We start from the raw sequence: 17164 nt of genomic DNA on the forward strand, positions 1-17164 counted from the left end.
GAACACTCAAGATACATCAAGTGATGCTCTTACAGGTAGTTTCTTCCCATTCAACATGACTTTGACTCCTTTGCACGACCCAGCCAAATCATATGCTCGTCTTGTCATCAGGGCCACAATATCCTTATCAAGCTTTTCCATTTTAAATTTAGACAGATCTGGCTGGAATGTAATGCATGTGTAGTCATCACCTTCAAAATGCTTAATCTTGGGTTCAGAGGTCTTCATCATGTTGTTCATCCAAGTCTTTGGAAACAAAACATTTTAGATATTAGTTTACAACACATTATCCTCCTCCTTTATTCCGTTTTCTAGCTATGCTGGGATTGCAAGAGTTACACAAGAAAAAGCTCACAAACTTCCTTTAGAAATCTCCTCTGGTAAAACACTACACAAAGTTAATTGATTTACAAAGGTAAGCATAAGCATAGGTGACAGCATATTTGTGGTTTCTGGAAACCTGCAGGTATTATTACATTGATGGACATGATTTTAATGCAAATGGAGCCTCCCACAGAACTTACTAAATTAGAAACAAGTGAGCTGGGATTACAGTCCTTGTTACCCTTCCATTTAACACTTTCAATCTACCACACACCTCTACAGAGAGGCTTTTTAGTCCCTGTGCAGAGACTCAGTAATCTCCAGGACAGCATCTTGGTGGCTGTGCAGTGTGTCAAAAAAAAACAAACCCAAGGTGCTCAGATTTGACTCAGGAGTCTTGTATCGTTCCCTATTTAAGAACATGGGCACATCTGCATGATCAAGCAGAACATCTGCTCACAGCATAGATCAAAATTCAGTTCTAATAAATTTTCACAGATATTGAAAATACTGCAAACGTACCACTTCAAGCCATAAAGCATTTAGTCATTTTCAAAAAGTACACTTGAACCAATATTAATTTGCCCTCTGGCAGTCAGCATAAAATATTACATTTTTTAAGAGACAGGCATAACAGATTAAGTATATTTTTTATGTATTGATATGACAGCATGACCAGAAATTAATTAATTGTCCTGAAAGTAAGAGAAGAAAGCCCCCAACTGGGAAAGACTGTAAAGCCAAGGAACTTTGGTATCTAATACTCTGCCAAAGTACTTTAAACTTTTAGAAAGGTGTCCATTTCAAAGCTAAATACAGTAGACCTGATCACAGTCTTGGTCTGTGTACTAACAATGAGCATTGGGTTCAGGTGAGGGATTTGCATTTAAGTCCATGGGGCTAGTTAAATTCATTACATAAAAACTGAAAAATCTGTTTTTTAACACCATTAAAAATTACACAGATAATTGTTTCCATGTTTGCATAGCTAAGTAGAAAGATATTTTTGACTAATTATACTACAGCAATTTCAAAATATTTCAACTGACTATATTTCTTTTCATAGGTACATGAATATACTTTAGTTTTAACAGAAATTTTTAGTCACCAAACAGTCCAAAGAAAGTATTATTTTACCCAAAAAGCCTAACATTCAAAAATACCATTTTTTACCAACTGAACTAACCTAGCCTGCAAATTCTACACATCCCTTTGAATGAGGAATTATCCATTTCGTTAAACAATCCTGAAATATATGTGTTAGATTTTAGACCTGTAACTACAGCACAGAAAAAAAAAAATAAAAAAGACAGAAGCTTTGAACACTTCTATACCTGCTTAAAGCTGTGTTTGTACTCCTTGCAAGCAGTTTCAACTGTAAACTTTGTACTAAATATGTTACAAAGTTTTGCACCATAGCCATTGCGTCCACCTGAAAAAAACCAACATATAGTAAAGTAAGGTCAGTTTAAATTTAGGATAATAAACCATACCCTAATTTATCCAATTTATTTTTCCCTGCATCTCAGGAGCAGAAGTTTTTAAATATTCATATACATCAGAATTAAAATATAAAAGTATGTTGTTTGTTACTCAATAATGAGTACTGACATTAGAGATGTAAATGTAAATGTTTCTGTAAATACTGGTATTCAAAGAGTAAAAGTAAGATATTTCCTTTAAATCTTTTTACTCTAAGAGCTATAGTAAAGGTGACTAAGTCATCACCTGTTATGAAATAGAAAAGACAGAGAAAAATTAAGAGGGGGAAGCATACTGAAGAGTCACACCATGGCTTAACTGAATAAAACACAGCACATTAAATAGCCTTGCCTGTAACTTTTTTCTCATCATCATCATAGTTGCTGGACGTTAGTAGCTGCCCAAAGATTAAAGCAGGTACATATACTTTTTCTACTTTGTGTTCCACAACTGGTATCCCCTTTCCATTATTCCATATGCTGATAATGTTTGATTCCCTAGAAAATAGTGAAGACATTAAGCAAATGAATGCAATCTTGAAAACAGACTTCTGCATACCTGTTTAAACACAGTAAATAAAATAACTACATAAAAATATAGCAAAAGACCATATTCTTACCACATTTACTTAGAGCTCTAATGATTTTAGTTACAAAAAACTCCACATATTTTTGCTTATTAGATGTCTTGGAAGAAGGAGCTTAACTGAAATACATGACAGTATTTCATATAACAATAACCCCCAAAAATCTGTTTGAAGAGCTTTCACTGTCAACATGAACTGCAACAGGATCCTGACAGCGACAGAATTAAACTCAAGTTAGAGACGTAGCTTTTAAGGTTTCATTGAAGTCTATCCAGACAAGTTATCATCTGTTTAAAAGTGTTATTTCTGAGCTATGATAAATATTGTGACTTATTTTATGTATCAGTGCCAAAATCCATCAATATCTGGCATCATTAATATTTTTAGCTCTTACACAGGATTTTCTTTTTTGAATATTAGAGAGTTCAAAATCAGGACAGGTCAGGCAAATTTACACATTTACAATTTCCCTCCCACTCCATGACGGAAGTAGAAAAATTGCTTCTCAGCATATTTACCCTAAAGATTAGGTCTGAAAAGTAGCTTTCTAAATAATTTATTAGTCAGTTAAATGTCAGTGAAAAAGTACTACTAAAGGAACCCAATCAGCATCCATTTAAATACTGCACTTCGCACCAGAAATTATCTCTTCAGGTTTTCAGTTTCAAAAAACATGGTAATGATGTATTTGTAATATAAAGTTTCAGTGCAATATAGATGACTAATTCAAAGAGTCTTATCCTAATGCTAAAGGAGTTAACACAGAGGTTCAAGAGGGACAAAACTGTGTTACAAAACCTCAGCGCTGGTATTTAAGATCTGTAAAGAGCCTGACTGGCTGTAGTTATGCACTGCCAATTTAAATTTTTCATAAATTTTATGAACTTCTGGTTTTAAGTTTCATTCAAACCTTAACAAATGGTTAAGGAAAGCAATTATTACAAATTCAGAATGGTAGCACTTAATGATAACCACTTTTAATTCACCTCTTCATCTTAACACATGAAGCTAATGGAAACAATTACAACAATATTCTGTTTTCAAGAAATTCAATGTCATTAGTAAAATCATTTGTACAAATCTAAACTGCAATAGCACTGGCAGGGGAAAGCAAATGAAAACATGCTTTTACTTACGGATCAATGGATATTTTAATACAAGTCATATTCTTGTCCCTCTGCTTATTGTCAGCAGCATTTACTAAGAAACAAAGTAGCACAAATTAACACTTCATAGGCAATTATTAATCTCTTGGTCTGTAAAACTGATTTGATACATATTCCACCACCAGTTACAATAGTCCAGGTATTTCTTCATCTGGTAGCTCTTTGTATATATTTCGTATCTTAGCACTGGAGTCTATAAATATAACCAAGTGTCTACAAGAAGATATTATTCAACCTTCTTATAATTAGTGATTCTATTTCTAGTGGTTAGACTATCTCATAAATAAATATAGAAGTGTATTTTGTGAGCTCATAACTGTTCTTAACATACTGAGCACTTCATTCTTCTCTTGTTTGGATATTCGTTGCAGCATGTACATGAAAAACCCTACAAACTTACATGCATCACCAGACCAGTCTACACATGGAAACCCACCAAAAAAGTCACCTTCATTAAGGAGAGTTCTGACTGCAGCAGAAGTTCTCTCTAAAGAGCCTGCAAGACTTGTAACTAACAGCCTACATAGTTTAGGATCAAAACAAGGATACCTGGAAATGAACACTTGATCAGAATTTAACTAAACTGCACTGCCATGTATATGAACTACAGCAAACAGAAATGTGACTGTGGCCACTAAACACAAAAACACATGACAGTCATTTTCAGTTTCTGTCTCATCATCCATGAAACAGATGAAGGTAAAACCCCCAAACACCGAAGTACAGTATCTTAACAGCTGACAAGGACCTCAGTATAAGATCAGATATTTCAAGGTGCTTTTGCTAAAATCATGCAGATTCATTCAAAAGCATGCATAGCTAACATGTCCCATTTTCACAATGTTACTACACTTTCCCTTAGCTCTCAAACCCCACTCTCTGGAGCACTTATCAGTGCTTCATAAAGCAGCAATAAGCCGTGAAGTACTACAATAATGACAGAATACTGATCTTCCTTCTGAATGGGAAAATATGGAAGTGGTCTCCCAAACATGAAAAGCCAAAAAACTTAGATCTATGAGGCAGCACTCAAAACAGAAGTGATTAGAGGTTTTCATTCCCATGTTTATCAAATTAAGTAATAAGTTTAAAATAATATTAAAAAACACTAAGCATAATTTTCTATCTGGTTAAGATAAATCACCTCAAAGACAGCAATGCTGTAAAGCAATTTCAGAGATGTGGAAAAGTTGTGAACCTAATGAAGGTCACAACAAAACTGACCTCAGTAGACCATAACTTAATTTATGAGGTAATCCTACCAATCCTTTAAGCAGAACTTCATAAAATCTGATAAGTCCAAGATTTCATGTCAATTAGGCCAAAATATCAGTTCAGAAGACAGCACAGCATTCAGATATTTCACATCTCTACTGCTGATTAGTGTGTGCCTGTCACCAACAGAATACCATCAACCAGTAAGCCAAGGTAACTCAGAGAATTTGGACAAAATTTTCTAAAAATAAATTTTTTTCATAGTGCTTTTTAATGGCAGTATGATACTCATTTATTTTAAAACTGTATGAAGTCTAGAAATGATCCATGAAAACTACCACCACTATCCCTCCATAGAGAAGGAGGAAGTTTCAATGACTGATGAAAGGATGATCGAATTGAACACTCAGACAACTTCGAAATTGCATTCTTTCAGAGGAATAATCTTCTTTCAAATGTCACTTTGAATTGCAGCCCTAAAAACACCTCACAGATTAAAAATTTTGTAACAATATTGATCATAAAGAATGATCTAGTTTGGATATTCAGTAACAAATATTTACTTTTTCTTACAAGCTCAGCTGAAAACTCCTCCCTTTTAAACTCTTCTATAGTTCTAGAATGCACTAAATTTTTATGCCCTATAGTTTAGCAGGACTCAAGTCTGGGATTTAAACTTAGATACAAGTTGATGTACTTTGAGAGCACTCAGAAAAGCTTGTATTCTACAATGCTAAGGCAGTATTATTGTTAAAAACACTTACCAAGAATTTCATCAAAGATCTTGTACAAGCCTGGAACAAAGGTAACTTCTCTGCAATTCATTCCTACATCTTCATCATAAACCCACATTAACTACATGGAAACAAAATAAAATAAAAGTATTTACTGTCTTGGTAAACCACTCTATGATTCAGGAACTTTCCTCTTACAGTCTGATTACTGCAGCCACACAAGACAAAAGCAGAAGTCTGCAGAAGTTATAGCTGTATCCACAAAGAATTCCATAATGAAAATCCATTATTTTCTGCTTGGCAGGGAACTCCCAACAGTACAGACAGTGAAGTTCAAAGCCATTTACAACTTCACAGAAACAACTGAAGAAAGTGCCAGCAGGAGGCTTAAATTCTCTGCTCTCTACCTAAACCAAGAGACCAAAGCATTTTTGCACCTAGTATAAATGCTGCTTACAAATATATGCACACACACATGAGCGTGCACATAGGCATGTTTGTGAGCACAGACCTATACACACATAGCTGCCTGTTTACACACACAGGTGTTTGTATTTTGACTGTATTTTTTGATTGTATCTTTTCAGATGAACCAAGCACTCAATGCCTTAAAGCAGGTCTTATCTCATCCCCTTCCTACACAAGCATACGTAAACAAGACCACAGTTTTTGACCTTCTAATTCAGAAAACTGAGAAAAACAGAGATGCATCTATTTAATAACCAGAATAGACATTTCCTCATTAAAACAACAAAAACCATAAAGACTGTAAATTTGGTGACACTTACCTGAGTTAAGGGTTCAACTGACCCAATATAGGTATCTGGACGGAGGAGGATGTGCTCAAGCTGAGTCTTTTTCTGATAAACTCTCTCAACAGACATCTTCTTTGAAGTGTCATTTTTATTAATGCTTTCTGAGTCTTCCTTTTTTGAAGCATTCATCTGATTATCAAATAATGTCTAAAAAACCAAACCAAACCAACAATCAACCTCATTCAGTCTGTCACTCTTGAGATATAAACAAAATCTGACAGAGATCTAAATTACAATCAAAACTTGTCATGTAATTTAAATGTTAAGTTTTCAGATGTATTAAGATAAAGCAACAGAGAAAAATCAACAGATTACATGACAGATCTTTAACAAATTGTTGCATATTCAAACTTCAGCAATTTACTAAGCACAATAAACCAAAATAAGGAAACAACAGCACAAAAGGCACCCATTTCTTCAGGTTAAGTATTTATAACATCCATTTTGTGTATAAGTATTTGAATCCAAACCACTGAATACTGTTCCAAACGGTAACAGCAGTACTACACCTTTACATTATAGTCTGGACAATTCATTCAGCAGGACTTAAGAAACACTACAATGCCTCTCCTACTGGCTTCCCAATTACTATAATTTACATTTTCTACTGAAGTGATCAAACCTGATACAATCCCAGAATGTTTTGTGATGAAAGGAGAGACACTATTTACAAGAGCATATAGAGGAATGACAAGGGGGAATAGCTTCAAACTGAAAGAGTAGGTTTAGATTATATATTTTAGGAAGACATTCTTTACTGTGAGGCTGGTGAGGCACTAGAACAGGTTTCTCAGAGGGATTGTGGATGCCCCAACCCTGGGAGTGTCCAAGGCCAGGTTGGATGGAACTTGAGCAACCTGGTCTAGTGGGAGGTGTCCCTGCCCACGGCAGGGGGGATGGAACTCGATGATCTTTAAGGTCCCTTCTAACCCAGGTCATTCTGTGATTCTATTTAATAAGCCAAGGACTGTAAGAAGAGAGAATCACATAGGCTAATGCTGGAATTTAAACACAATTCAAGCCTAATCTGTCTGAATTTCATGAAAAATATCTTGAAGAACAGTTTTATGGTAAACTAACTCACTTTGGGATGGGGAGGGAGGTAAGATAAAGAGATTTGGTGGACTTTCAGCAATTTATCCTGATAGATATCTCCTTGCCATTGAATGAAAACCACATAAAAAAAGGTTAATCTCAGAACAACCAAAAAAGACAGGCCCTCTTCTGAGACAGTAAAAGCATACATACAAAGAGACTAATAATGACATTTTACAGTATGCATTCCTATCCATAAATTGAAATTATCTAAATTATCTTAAAAATTCCAGTAAGAGTAACTTTAACTCACATGATTTATTTGCCTGGCTTAGAAAGATGTAAGAAGTTCTGTCCCCACCCACCCAGTACCTGAAATTGCCTCCTTCTCTCAGAGGGGCTTTATCAACTCTGAAGCAGGTGTTACATGACCAGTACAAACGATCACCAGACAAACAATGAGGGCAAAACCCACTTGTCACTCAGGCAAACTTTCTCCCTCTCATTTAGCTGTTTCCAGCATGTGTCTATATAAAGTAAATACAGGCTAAACTCCAACCTTCACTTAACCAGTCATCCTACAATTTTGTGGCCAAAAGGAAGTGCAATCACTTCTCCTTCGATCTAGCTTTTGCTGCAGCCTCAGACAGCACTGAAAGTGAAGGGCAAGAAAGCACATAAATCCATAGAAAAAAAGGAGCAGAGGATACTGAACTCACACCATCAACTTCAGCAGAATCAAAAAGGCCAAACACCAATCTATAGCACACAATTATCTACATATTAACCTCATTTATCTTCTCCAGCTTCTAGTACTCAGGCTTTGATGTCTCTACACCTCCCCCCTCCCAGCTCAGCCAGCACAAGAATAAAGCTTTTACTTCTATTCATAACACGGGAAATTACCTTTCTCCTCCAGATTTAGAGATCACATTTTTCTAGTTTATTTATGGAAATTCTAGGAAGCACACTTCCAGAACTTTGAGAGAGGCAGATTGCATGCCCCAGTGATGAAAATAACCAATTATTTGGCCAGGAGTGAACCTGAACATGCCAAATTAGAACAAAATTCTCTATTAACTACTCCTGTATCAGACAGCATCCAGAGGAAAAGGGGAAAGAACCCAGGGAACCTCACAATCTGGCACCAGGATTACACACAGCAGAGTTGGAACCACAACACTAGCTCTCATCACTATTCTTCTGGGGTCTCTCTCATTTTCTGCCAAATGGAAGTTGCAAAATCACATGGGTGATTAGAGGGCTTTGGTATCCAAGTTAATTTAGCCTTCACAGTTATTTGGTTGTAAACTGTGATAACCCTGCCACCATCACCCTAAAAATATTAGCTATGGATCAACTAAGCAAGCAGAAAAGGAACTGCAAATCTGCAAACAGATGCATTAAATTGACGCACGGAAGAGGAGGAATAAGAATTGTTACTATAGAAGCATTGCCAATAGTTGCAATGTAATTTTTTATCATTGAAGTAGTTCTGTGAATGCTAGAATTGTTACTACAGAAGCATTGCCAATAATTGCAATTGTAATTTTTTATCATTGAAGTAGTTCTGTGAATGACGTCCAGGCTTTCAATGAGTTTCACTATACATGTATATAAATATTTTTTATTTTATTACCATCTTTGACATCATATCTCATAGGAATTACCCTTAACTCACTTACTAGTCCCACAGGTCTGTTAACACTGTTTTACTATGTTCACTTGTTCTGAGGGGACCAGTGACTAGCAGGAAAATAATATAATATTTCTCAGATTAAATAAGTGTTGGAAAAAATGGAAGAGAGGAGATGCAACTGATATAGAATGCAAAAGAATTCCGCGCGCAAAGACCATTAAAATCTAGTTCAAACAGAACTGTTCAATTTGCTCCCAATTCTTAGGCCATAAGAAGTTTTTACAGTCAGGGAAGTTTGTGATAGGCAGTTACCACATGACAGTCCTTCAGCTGACACGTATATCACTATTATATTCTCAGGACTGTTCTGAGACAGTTCTCCAAAATGCTTCTACTCATCCAGTGTGAGGACTGGGATCTAACCATGCATCACAACTTGGCAAATACTTTAACACAAAGTGAGAACTTAAACCTTAGCCTAAAAAATTAGGCTACAATTTTCCTACCTCCAATAGCAAAAATGCTATGGGACAAGCAGAGTAAGAGTCAGATGATTAGCAAAAGTCCATTTGATTGAGACCAAGTAGCTCTAGATTGAGAAAAATTATTACAGAATAGAATATTGGGAAGGGATTTCTACAAGTTATTGCCTTTAATGCAATGCTAGGAAATGCATTTCTGTTTTCCAGTGGAAGTTTTACTAACAACTTAGTTTCCAATTTATCAGTAATAAATGTAGAATATCAAAACTCTATCTTCTGTTGAGATGCTGCTTTCAAAATGTCACGTTGACAGACAAGGGAGATCACAGCTAAACAAACTCTACTGCCCAAAAAGAGCTAGGCCTGCAGAAGTGTCCCTTTCTTGGGGACACTTGAGGTTTGTTGTAGGCCAGCACTAGTAAGGATTTTCTGCTACAGTATTCCCTGGGACACTATGTCCATTATTGTTTATAACACACTCACTAGAACATGATAATGTATGATTTAAGAAGGGAGAAAAATACATAAAGGAACAGCATAACATATTTTCTTTCTGCTCAATGATTTAAAAAAAATAAAGGAAAAAAGTAGTGTTAAAGAACTTTAATGCTCTAGTTTTTATTAAGACATCACAAAGTATGCCAAACAAATGTTCATTTCATTGTCATAGAGAAGGACAGATTTCATTCACGATGTATGATTTTATTCATACAATACTCCAAGAATCATAGATATTCTGCATGCAAAAAACCCCTCGTGTTATAAACATTCAGAATTTATTTAACACGCTATTGAAACACAAGCATAAAAGCAAAAGCCCAAAAGTATCCAACTCTACAAATGAATATAATTACACAGGTATGCAAGGATCAGTCCAGGACTGCAGTTTCCCAGGCCAAGCATCTTGAGCTGCGCTGTACCCAGAAAACCAATTCTGAATATCTTTATCTCTATCTCAAATGGACATTTTTAGAGTTCAAGTGATGCTTAGAAATCACTCCAAAAAAGAGAAAATCTTCATCACCAAGCACAGGATAGAGATCTACGGACACAAATATCCTCCACAGTCTTTATATTTTGTGTTCCTTGATTTAAAAAAAAAAAATTTAAGTGTTTCCAAATTCTGAATTTCTACTTAAAATACAAATAAATGCAACAGGAAAGTCCTCCCCCACTTTTCTTTTTTTTGATTTTAAACCAGGCAAGCACTTAACCACAGTGCTGTTTAACTGACAATCTCTGCTGTATATTTTGGAACTGTCTCAAGAATGCCTTTTGTATTCTGTCCTGTATGAAAGATCTTCATATTGTTAAAGCTTCAATAACACTTCTCAAAACAGCATCAGCTGTTGTTTCATGAGAAAACCCCTAAAGAGAACTAACCAAGTGTCACAAAGGGCTTAAGTCTTCTGCTTCACAGTGAGATTGCCTTTTGCTTGTTTACAAGTTACCCAATGTTCAAGGTCTGCTTTGCAATTTTAATGTTGCCAATTCTTTTAAATTATTATTTTTTATTATTTTTTTTAAGACACGGTGTATGACTTTCCCAACGCTCTTGTGACATTCAAGACTTTAAAAATTCTTACTAATATTGTGGAGTTTCTAACCCTCCAGATTGGTGACAAATACCCAAATATGGATAAGTCAGCAAGATGACCATGCTTAAGTAGTTTGGAAAGCTACAACCTTTCATACTTGCACTGTTCATCCTCTTTCAAAGACATGCAGTCAAGCTTTATACAGTGACCACTGATGGTGCCAGCTTCCTACATGCTCTTAAACACAGCATAGTGACAATCGGACAGAAAAACCCCAATTCTCAGGTGACAGCAATTGCTGCACAGGTTACCACATCACGACTGTTGTGCATGCTGCCACAACCAGGTCTTATCGTGGCAACTGCTTTCCCCAGGATGACTGAAATGTCTGCAGAGCTTCCCTTTTGAAGGTGTTTTTGCCATGAATTTATCTAGTACTGTGTGAAAGCTGCAGTCATTCTTTCCTTTGGTGATCTCCACAGCCAGAACCCAAGTAGCTGCTGACAGACAACAGTTTGGTAACAAGGCTTTTACTGTCTACTTTCAACCCATGAACTCACATATTTCACATTAGCATCTTCTTTCTTCACATTTTGCCTTGTTTTTTCCATGTTGTACGCTCACCCATTGACATTTCTGTGTATAAAAAGGCACGTATGAAATCCATACTAAGTTAGAGATTTTTATTGCCTTTTATTAATGAAAACCAGGTCATGTCATCTTTGTGTTTTGAGCCACCATGCTGAGTTTGGTTACTTATGCTGCAAACAGCTGTACTTAATACAGCTAAATCTTAATACACACGTAATCTAGAGAGTTTGGCAGCACCAGAGAAAAGCTATTCCTATCTAATAACATATAAACCTATAACAAAGAAGGCAGGTTTCATCATCAGTTTCAATCTTGCCATAGCTGGAATATACATCCTTGATTTGACTGCTTACTTTAAGTGAAGGCTTTACTCTTACTTAAGTAGATTAATTCCACATCATAGAAAGTTGAAAAACCTGAAAAATGTTTAATACTAATGTCTCTCCCCACTTACACAAACTTAATTTTGTATTGGTCAGTGTCACAGTCTCTTCCACTGCAAAATACCTCCATACAACAACACTAGCAAGCCATTTTTCTTCAGTCTGCCCATTCCTTCTTACTCCTATTAGGTGGCAAGAAAAGGGCTCATTTTCTACACTGGCAGACAAGCATAATGAGCCTAGAAGAGAACATGTAGGTGAACAAGTTTCCTTCCCTTTGGCTTTGTCTTTTCTGCCTTAAACTCATAAAACTACTCCATATAATGAATACTCCTGATACATACTCCTGAATAGGCAAATGCAGCCCTGGGACATAACAATTTAGAAAAGTACATGCCATGTGTCCTACATTTCCTTAAATAAAGTGTAAGATAAGCACATTTAGTGGGACAAGACAGTAAATTTTGAGTGTAATTAAGCTGTAAAACCTTGGGAGGTTAATTAAGTAATGAAATCCACAGATTACAGTTCAAGACAAAACTACCTCTTCTGAGGGAGATATGCTGTAACTACAAAAAAAAAGTATATAGGTGCCTTTTGATAATTACGAGGGAATTCTATACATAACATGCTCTTGACTGTACTGTGTGCCATATTGGATCATAATGGCCTCTTCTTGCCCCAGAAAAATTGACAAGGAATACAATTTTACCTAAACATTTTGCAATCTTCCCAAAGAAAACTCTGGCTGAGAATACCTCCCACCATGTAAACAAAACTGGAGGGAGTTTCAAAATAAACCACTCTCCTGCTGTGTTTAACAAATGGTTGGGGCTCTCCTGCCAAGATGAAAACACACAAAAGTAAAAGTTCCTTTTTACCACAGCAAACTTCCATAGATTGTCACATACCATTAGTGACATGAACTAAATCTCTCTATCACATCCTTCCCAAAGCTGATCATGGAAAGGAGTTCCTAGAAAATTCACCCAGAACTAGACTCACCAGTGAGACTAATCCATCTGCTCATTTTAAATTCCTAATTTTTTTTTTTTAATCCCCTGATTCTGACACTTTGCTCTGGACTCTGAAAGCATCACATTACATAGAATTTGTGATGATGATCCAGCTATGGAAGAGTTCAGAATGGTCAGATTTCCCTGTTAGAGAAAACCAAAACTAGTCCTTGCAGCCAAAAGGGCAAAATTCCTTCTTTCTTCCCTCCTCCATTCCTTATAGTGTAATCAAATCCACCTCCTAACAATCTGGTTCAGGGAGCAAACAGAGCTTTTCCCCGTTCTTCATCAACCAGAAGCCACCAGTTGTCTGCTAGCTCACTTTTCTGAACAAGCTTGCTAGAGAATCAGACAAGTTAGTGGCGCAAGGAAAAGAGCATAAACATACAGCTAAGAGGATAGGGTTAAAAAAAAACCCAATCCACACTTTTCAACAAGTATTGCTAGATTGCTTAGCTGCATGATGGAATTACACTCTTGGAATTATAGAGCTTCATCTTCCTAGTAAATACCTAAACACCATAGAAGTAGCATCATTTTTAATTTAGGATTATTAATACACAACACAGAGGCATACAAGATTTAAGTAAAAATTCAGGGATTTGCTTTCTCCATTCTTTTTGAAGAATAACACCTTTGTGCAAATATGTATGCTCACTGTAATTACTTCTGACCAGAAAATGATGCATATTGTTTTAAATATGAATTCATTTTCAGTCATATTAAGTTAGTACAGCAACAGTCATGCTTTATTTGGCACAGGCTTCTATACAACCAGCAATACATGCAGATCCTGATCTTTACTATGTTCTTTAAAAGCAGGTGTCTAACATCTGCCCTTACATGATGACAATTAAATTGAATTTTATTGCTACATTGTTCTGTTGGTCTGAAATTTTTTATCCACTGACTATCCTCTGACAAGTTCTGTTCCAATACTAAATTTTTTTATTGCTCACACAGTATCAAAAAGTACATCCATGGATGATCTAGTAACAGATAATCTTCTAAGAATCTCTTATTTCCTGCTAAAATTCAGAGACAAACAAGGGAAAAATACTCTAACACAAAAAGGCATTTATTAATGTTATACCTTAAGACACCTTATGACTGTTTTCTTACAGATTCTGGTAACAGTGGTCTTTGGAACCACTGGCTGAAGCCATTTGATGACAGAATGCCCAAATCTGTTTGGTCCGTGGTTTCACCAGCCAGCTCACACAGAAGCCCTCCACTAGCCAAGAAATAAAAAAGTTTGAGGTTCTGACATCTGAACTTCAGGTTACCAGTAGCTGGCTGCACCTCTTTATAACTCAGTGTTTCCCACATCCTTCACCTTTTCCTAAGGCTTTACTGCATCACTAGTTTGAGCACTGTGAAGTATTCCAGATTACCAGCACATTTTCATTTCCCAACTGCAAGGATTACTTGCCACATCCTGAGATTTTGGTTTCTGAAAAACAAAATCTTTGATACCCATACAGGCTGTACAACAAGTATCACATGAGCACTGTGATATTTTCTTTCAGATGCTCTGGTCCCATGGCCAGCTGGAGCCCATATACTGCAAGGTATTTCTTCCCTGCTGACCTATCTTCATTATTAACAAACAAACTTTAGAAAAAACTTTGAGCAGGACTAAGGCAACATTCAAGACATTCAGGCTGCAAGACAGGACATGGAGAGAACAAATCCAACAGGGTAGTTTTTGAGCTCATGTTAACTGGCATACATGAAGATTTCATTCTGCAGAGCACCCCAAACCCAGGTTTTCTGGTTAGGTTCTGGACTACCAGTCACACTACATTAGCAATAGAGGAGAGCCCAAATACCATTCAGAGGTTACTGATCCAGCTGCACTCTTCAGTGGGAAGCAATCCTCTGCTGAACAAGAGAAGCAAATTCTTAAACTCTCACAAATGTCACAGCTATCAGTATATTAGAATTTGTTTATAATAACATACCTTTATGTTATTTGTCTGTCTACCTTGCATTCAAACACTAAAACACCTTGACTGTGATACATGGGTTTTTCATACTTTTAATACACATGGTGCCCTAAAAAGGAATGCAATATGATCAGTAGAAACCATTAGAAGTCTCCTCCCTGGAACCTTCCACAGAAAAGCAATAGCAACGTATTTACTTAACACTTAACTAACTTTACTAAGGCACCATGTAAATGAAAATTAATGAGCTTTTTCCTTTTAAAAAAACAGTCCCAAACACTGAACATTCATAACCCATGACATTTGGTCCACACTAACAACTACTTTTTTATAATTAGAAGCACCTATGGTAACACAGCCACATTTTCTGGTATTCTCTAGTTTAAAAAAATCTATTTTTTTCTGCCATATTAAAATAAATATGAATCCAGTGTTCCTTAAAAAAAAAGTTGCCTGAGTATAATTGTTCAGCTCCAACTATGCAACATCTTCTCCTCCTCTGGAGACTTTACAAGCCTTGAAACGTTTTATAAGCCTCATAAATATACTACAAATTCTAGTCTCACTCCTGTAGTAAATTCCACAAGAAAGGAACAGAGGGTTGGTTTTCCAGACATTGACAGCAATTTAGAAGGAGGAAAACAGATGCATCAATGAGTCAATAAACCCTTAATGCTGTTCCAAAACTCCCCTCTCTTCCTCAGCCACTCATCCTCCCACAACAACATTCCTACAGAAGTCATTAGGAAAAGTCTTTCAGGATTGTTCATTAAAAGTGCTGACAATCTTGAAGATCATCAAAACTCTACCCTTCAATTTGCTATTTAAGAATTGTGTCTTGGCAGGCAGAAGAATCAACCTCTCCATAAAAGGTACCATATAAAAGACTCATAAAATAACTTCAAACATATTTTGAGATTAATTTTTAAGTTGTTTTGCGTTTTCATCACCTTTCTATTACCTGACATGTATGTTTATCACTCAGCTGGCAAAGAAGAAAGTCTGCATGGCATATTCTGAAAGACTTAACTAGTATGAGGAAGAGCAGGTTAACATGATACAACTGTAGGTTTGTTTTCTCTCAAGCATCTGGACCATCTGCCTCTGTCTCCACCATCAAACCAGTAAGGAACTTCTTCCTCTGCCCCCAGCCAATTTCTCGCTCATTTGTACAGTCTCCTACTTGAGATTTTAAGAAAAACCCTCTTTGGATCTACTTAATACCAAAAAAGAATAACTGCCTCACTTCCTGCAACTGCTCTCTTCCAAGCAGTTTGCCTCCCCCTTACTCCAAGATTGTGACAAGACACCCCAGTTTTCATGATGACGCTGCAACACAAGAGTGGTGGAAAACCCTAAGTTAGGAGCACTAAACAGAGTATGACAAAAAACACAACCTCAGCCAACAAAAAGCTTGGTGCTGACGCATGGACTAACACCTGAATGACTTCAGGCAGCAGAACTCTCTGTATCAGCTGGACTGAGACAAAGTTATTTTTCCCCAGACACCTTGCCATTCTTGCACCTTCATATCACAGCACACAACTGGGGAACAAGCACAGGACTGAAATGCTCACACACTACTACACTATCGTCGCTAAAAACTCCAAATAGCCCAGAGCTACCATGGATTACACAGCTGGAAATATCTCCGCTGAAGCCCACACTGTCCATTTCTCATAAGTAAAGATGCCCTGCTTAGGGGACAACCCCAGAATTCTAACGGCTCTTATGGAAATATTACATATCAAGCTATCTGGTTGCAACAGCTTATTTTTTTTTTTTATTTTATTTTCCTCTACTTTATCTCAGCTTCTTTTGATTTATAGGAAAGTAACTTCTCAGTGCTATCTTATGGCTCCTGTATTTTGTCATGACAAGAAAATATTATTTCTTGCTCTCTCCTTAAAGATTCCTTCAGAGATTGAGAAAGATGGTGTGAGTTCTTGGCACCTCACTAAGGTAGACGTTTGCCCAGTTTTTAATACATTTGCTCTTCTCATAAGTTTTCAGTGTCTGAAGAAGGAATAGGAAACCCAAGACTAACTAGGCCCACTCATTCACTAAAAAAGAGCAAAAAAAATCAAGACATGTGGTATCCATGAGAGGAGGACTGTTTAATATCTCACCTGCAATTCTACTTCACAAATCAGGGGGAAAAAAAAGTAGATTAAGCATTTTAATCCTTTTTTACATATTTCATATTTCC

The 17164-nt window shown here is 36.4% G+C and overlaps 1 protein-coding gene across 4 annotated transcripts in view; it reads right to left on the reverse strand.

The window, feature by feature from the left end:
- Nucleotides 1–17164, reverse strand: part of TOP2B (DNA topoisomerase II beta) — a 61718-nt gene that overhangs the window by 36899 nt on the left and 7655 nt on the right. For all 4 annotated transcript variants that reach the window (XM_041466170.1, XM_041466168.1, XM_041466169.1 and 1 more), the window contains exons 2-7: nt 6296–6469; nt 5538–5628; nt 3529–3592; nt 2158–2303; nt 1659–1756; nt 34–246 (exon numbers count right to left, since the gene is read on the reverse strand). In XM_041466170.1, the coding sequence (XP_041322104.1) occupies nt 34–246; nt 1659–1756; nt 2158–2303; nt 3529–3592; nt 5538–5628; nt 6296–6469 (786 nt within the window). The remainder of the gene's footprint in view (nt 1–33; nt 247–1658; nt 1757–2157; nt 2304–3528; nt 3593–5537; nt 5629–6295; nt 6470–17164) is intronic.

The sequence above is a fragment of the Pyrgilauda ruficollis genome, unplaced genomic scaffold (genome assembly GCF_017590135.1).
Source record: "Pyrgilauda ruficollis isolate IOZ18807 unplaced genomic scaffold, ASM1759013v1 scaffold2, whole genome shotgun sequence".
Lineage (NCBI taxonomy): Eukaryota > Metazoa > Chordata > Aves > Passeriformes > Passeridae > Pyrgilauda > Pyrgilauda ruficollis.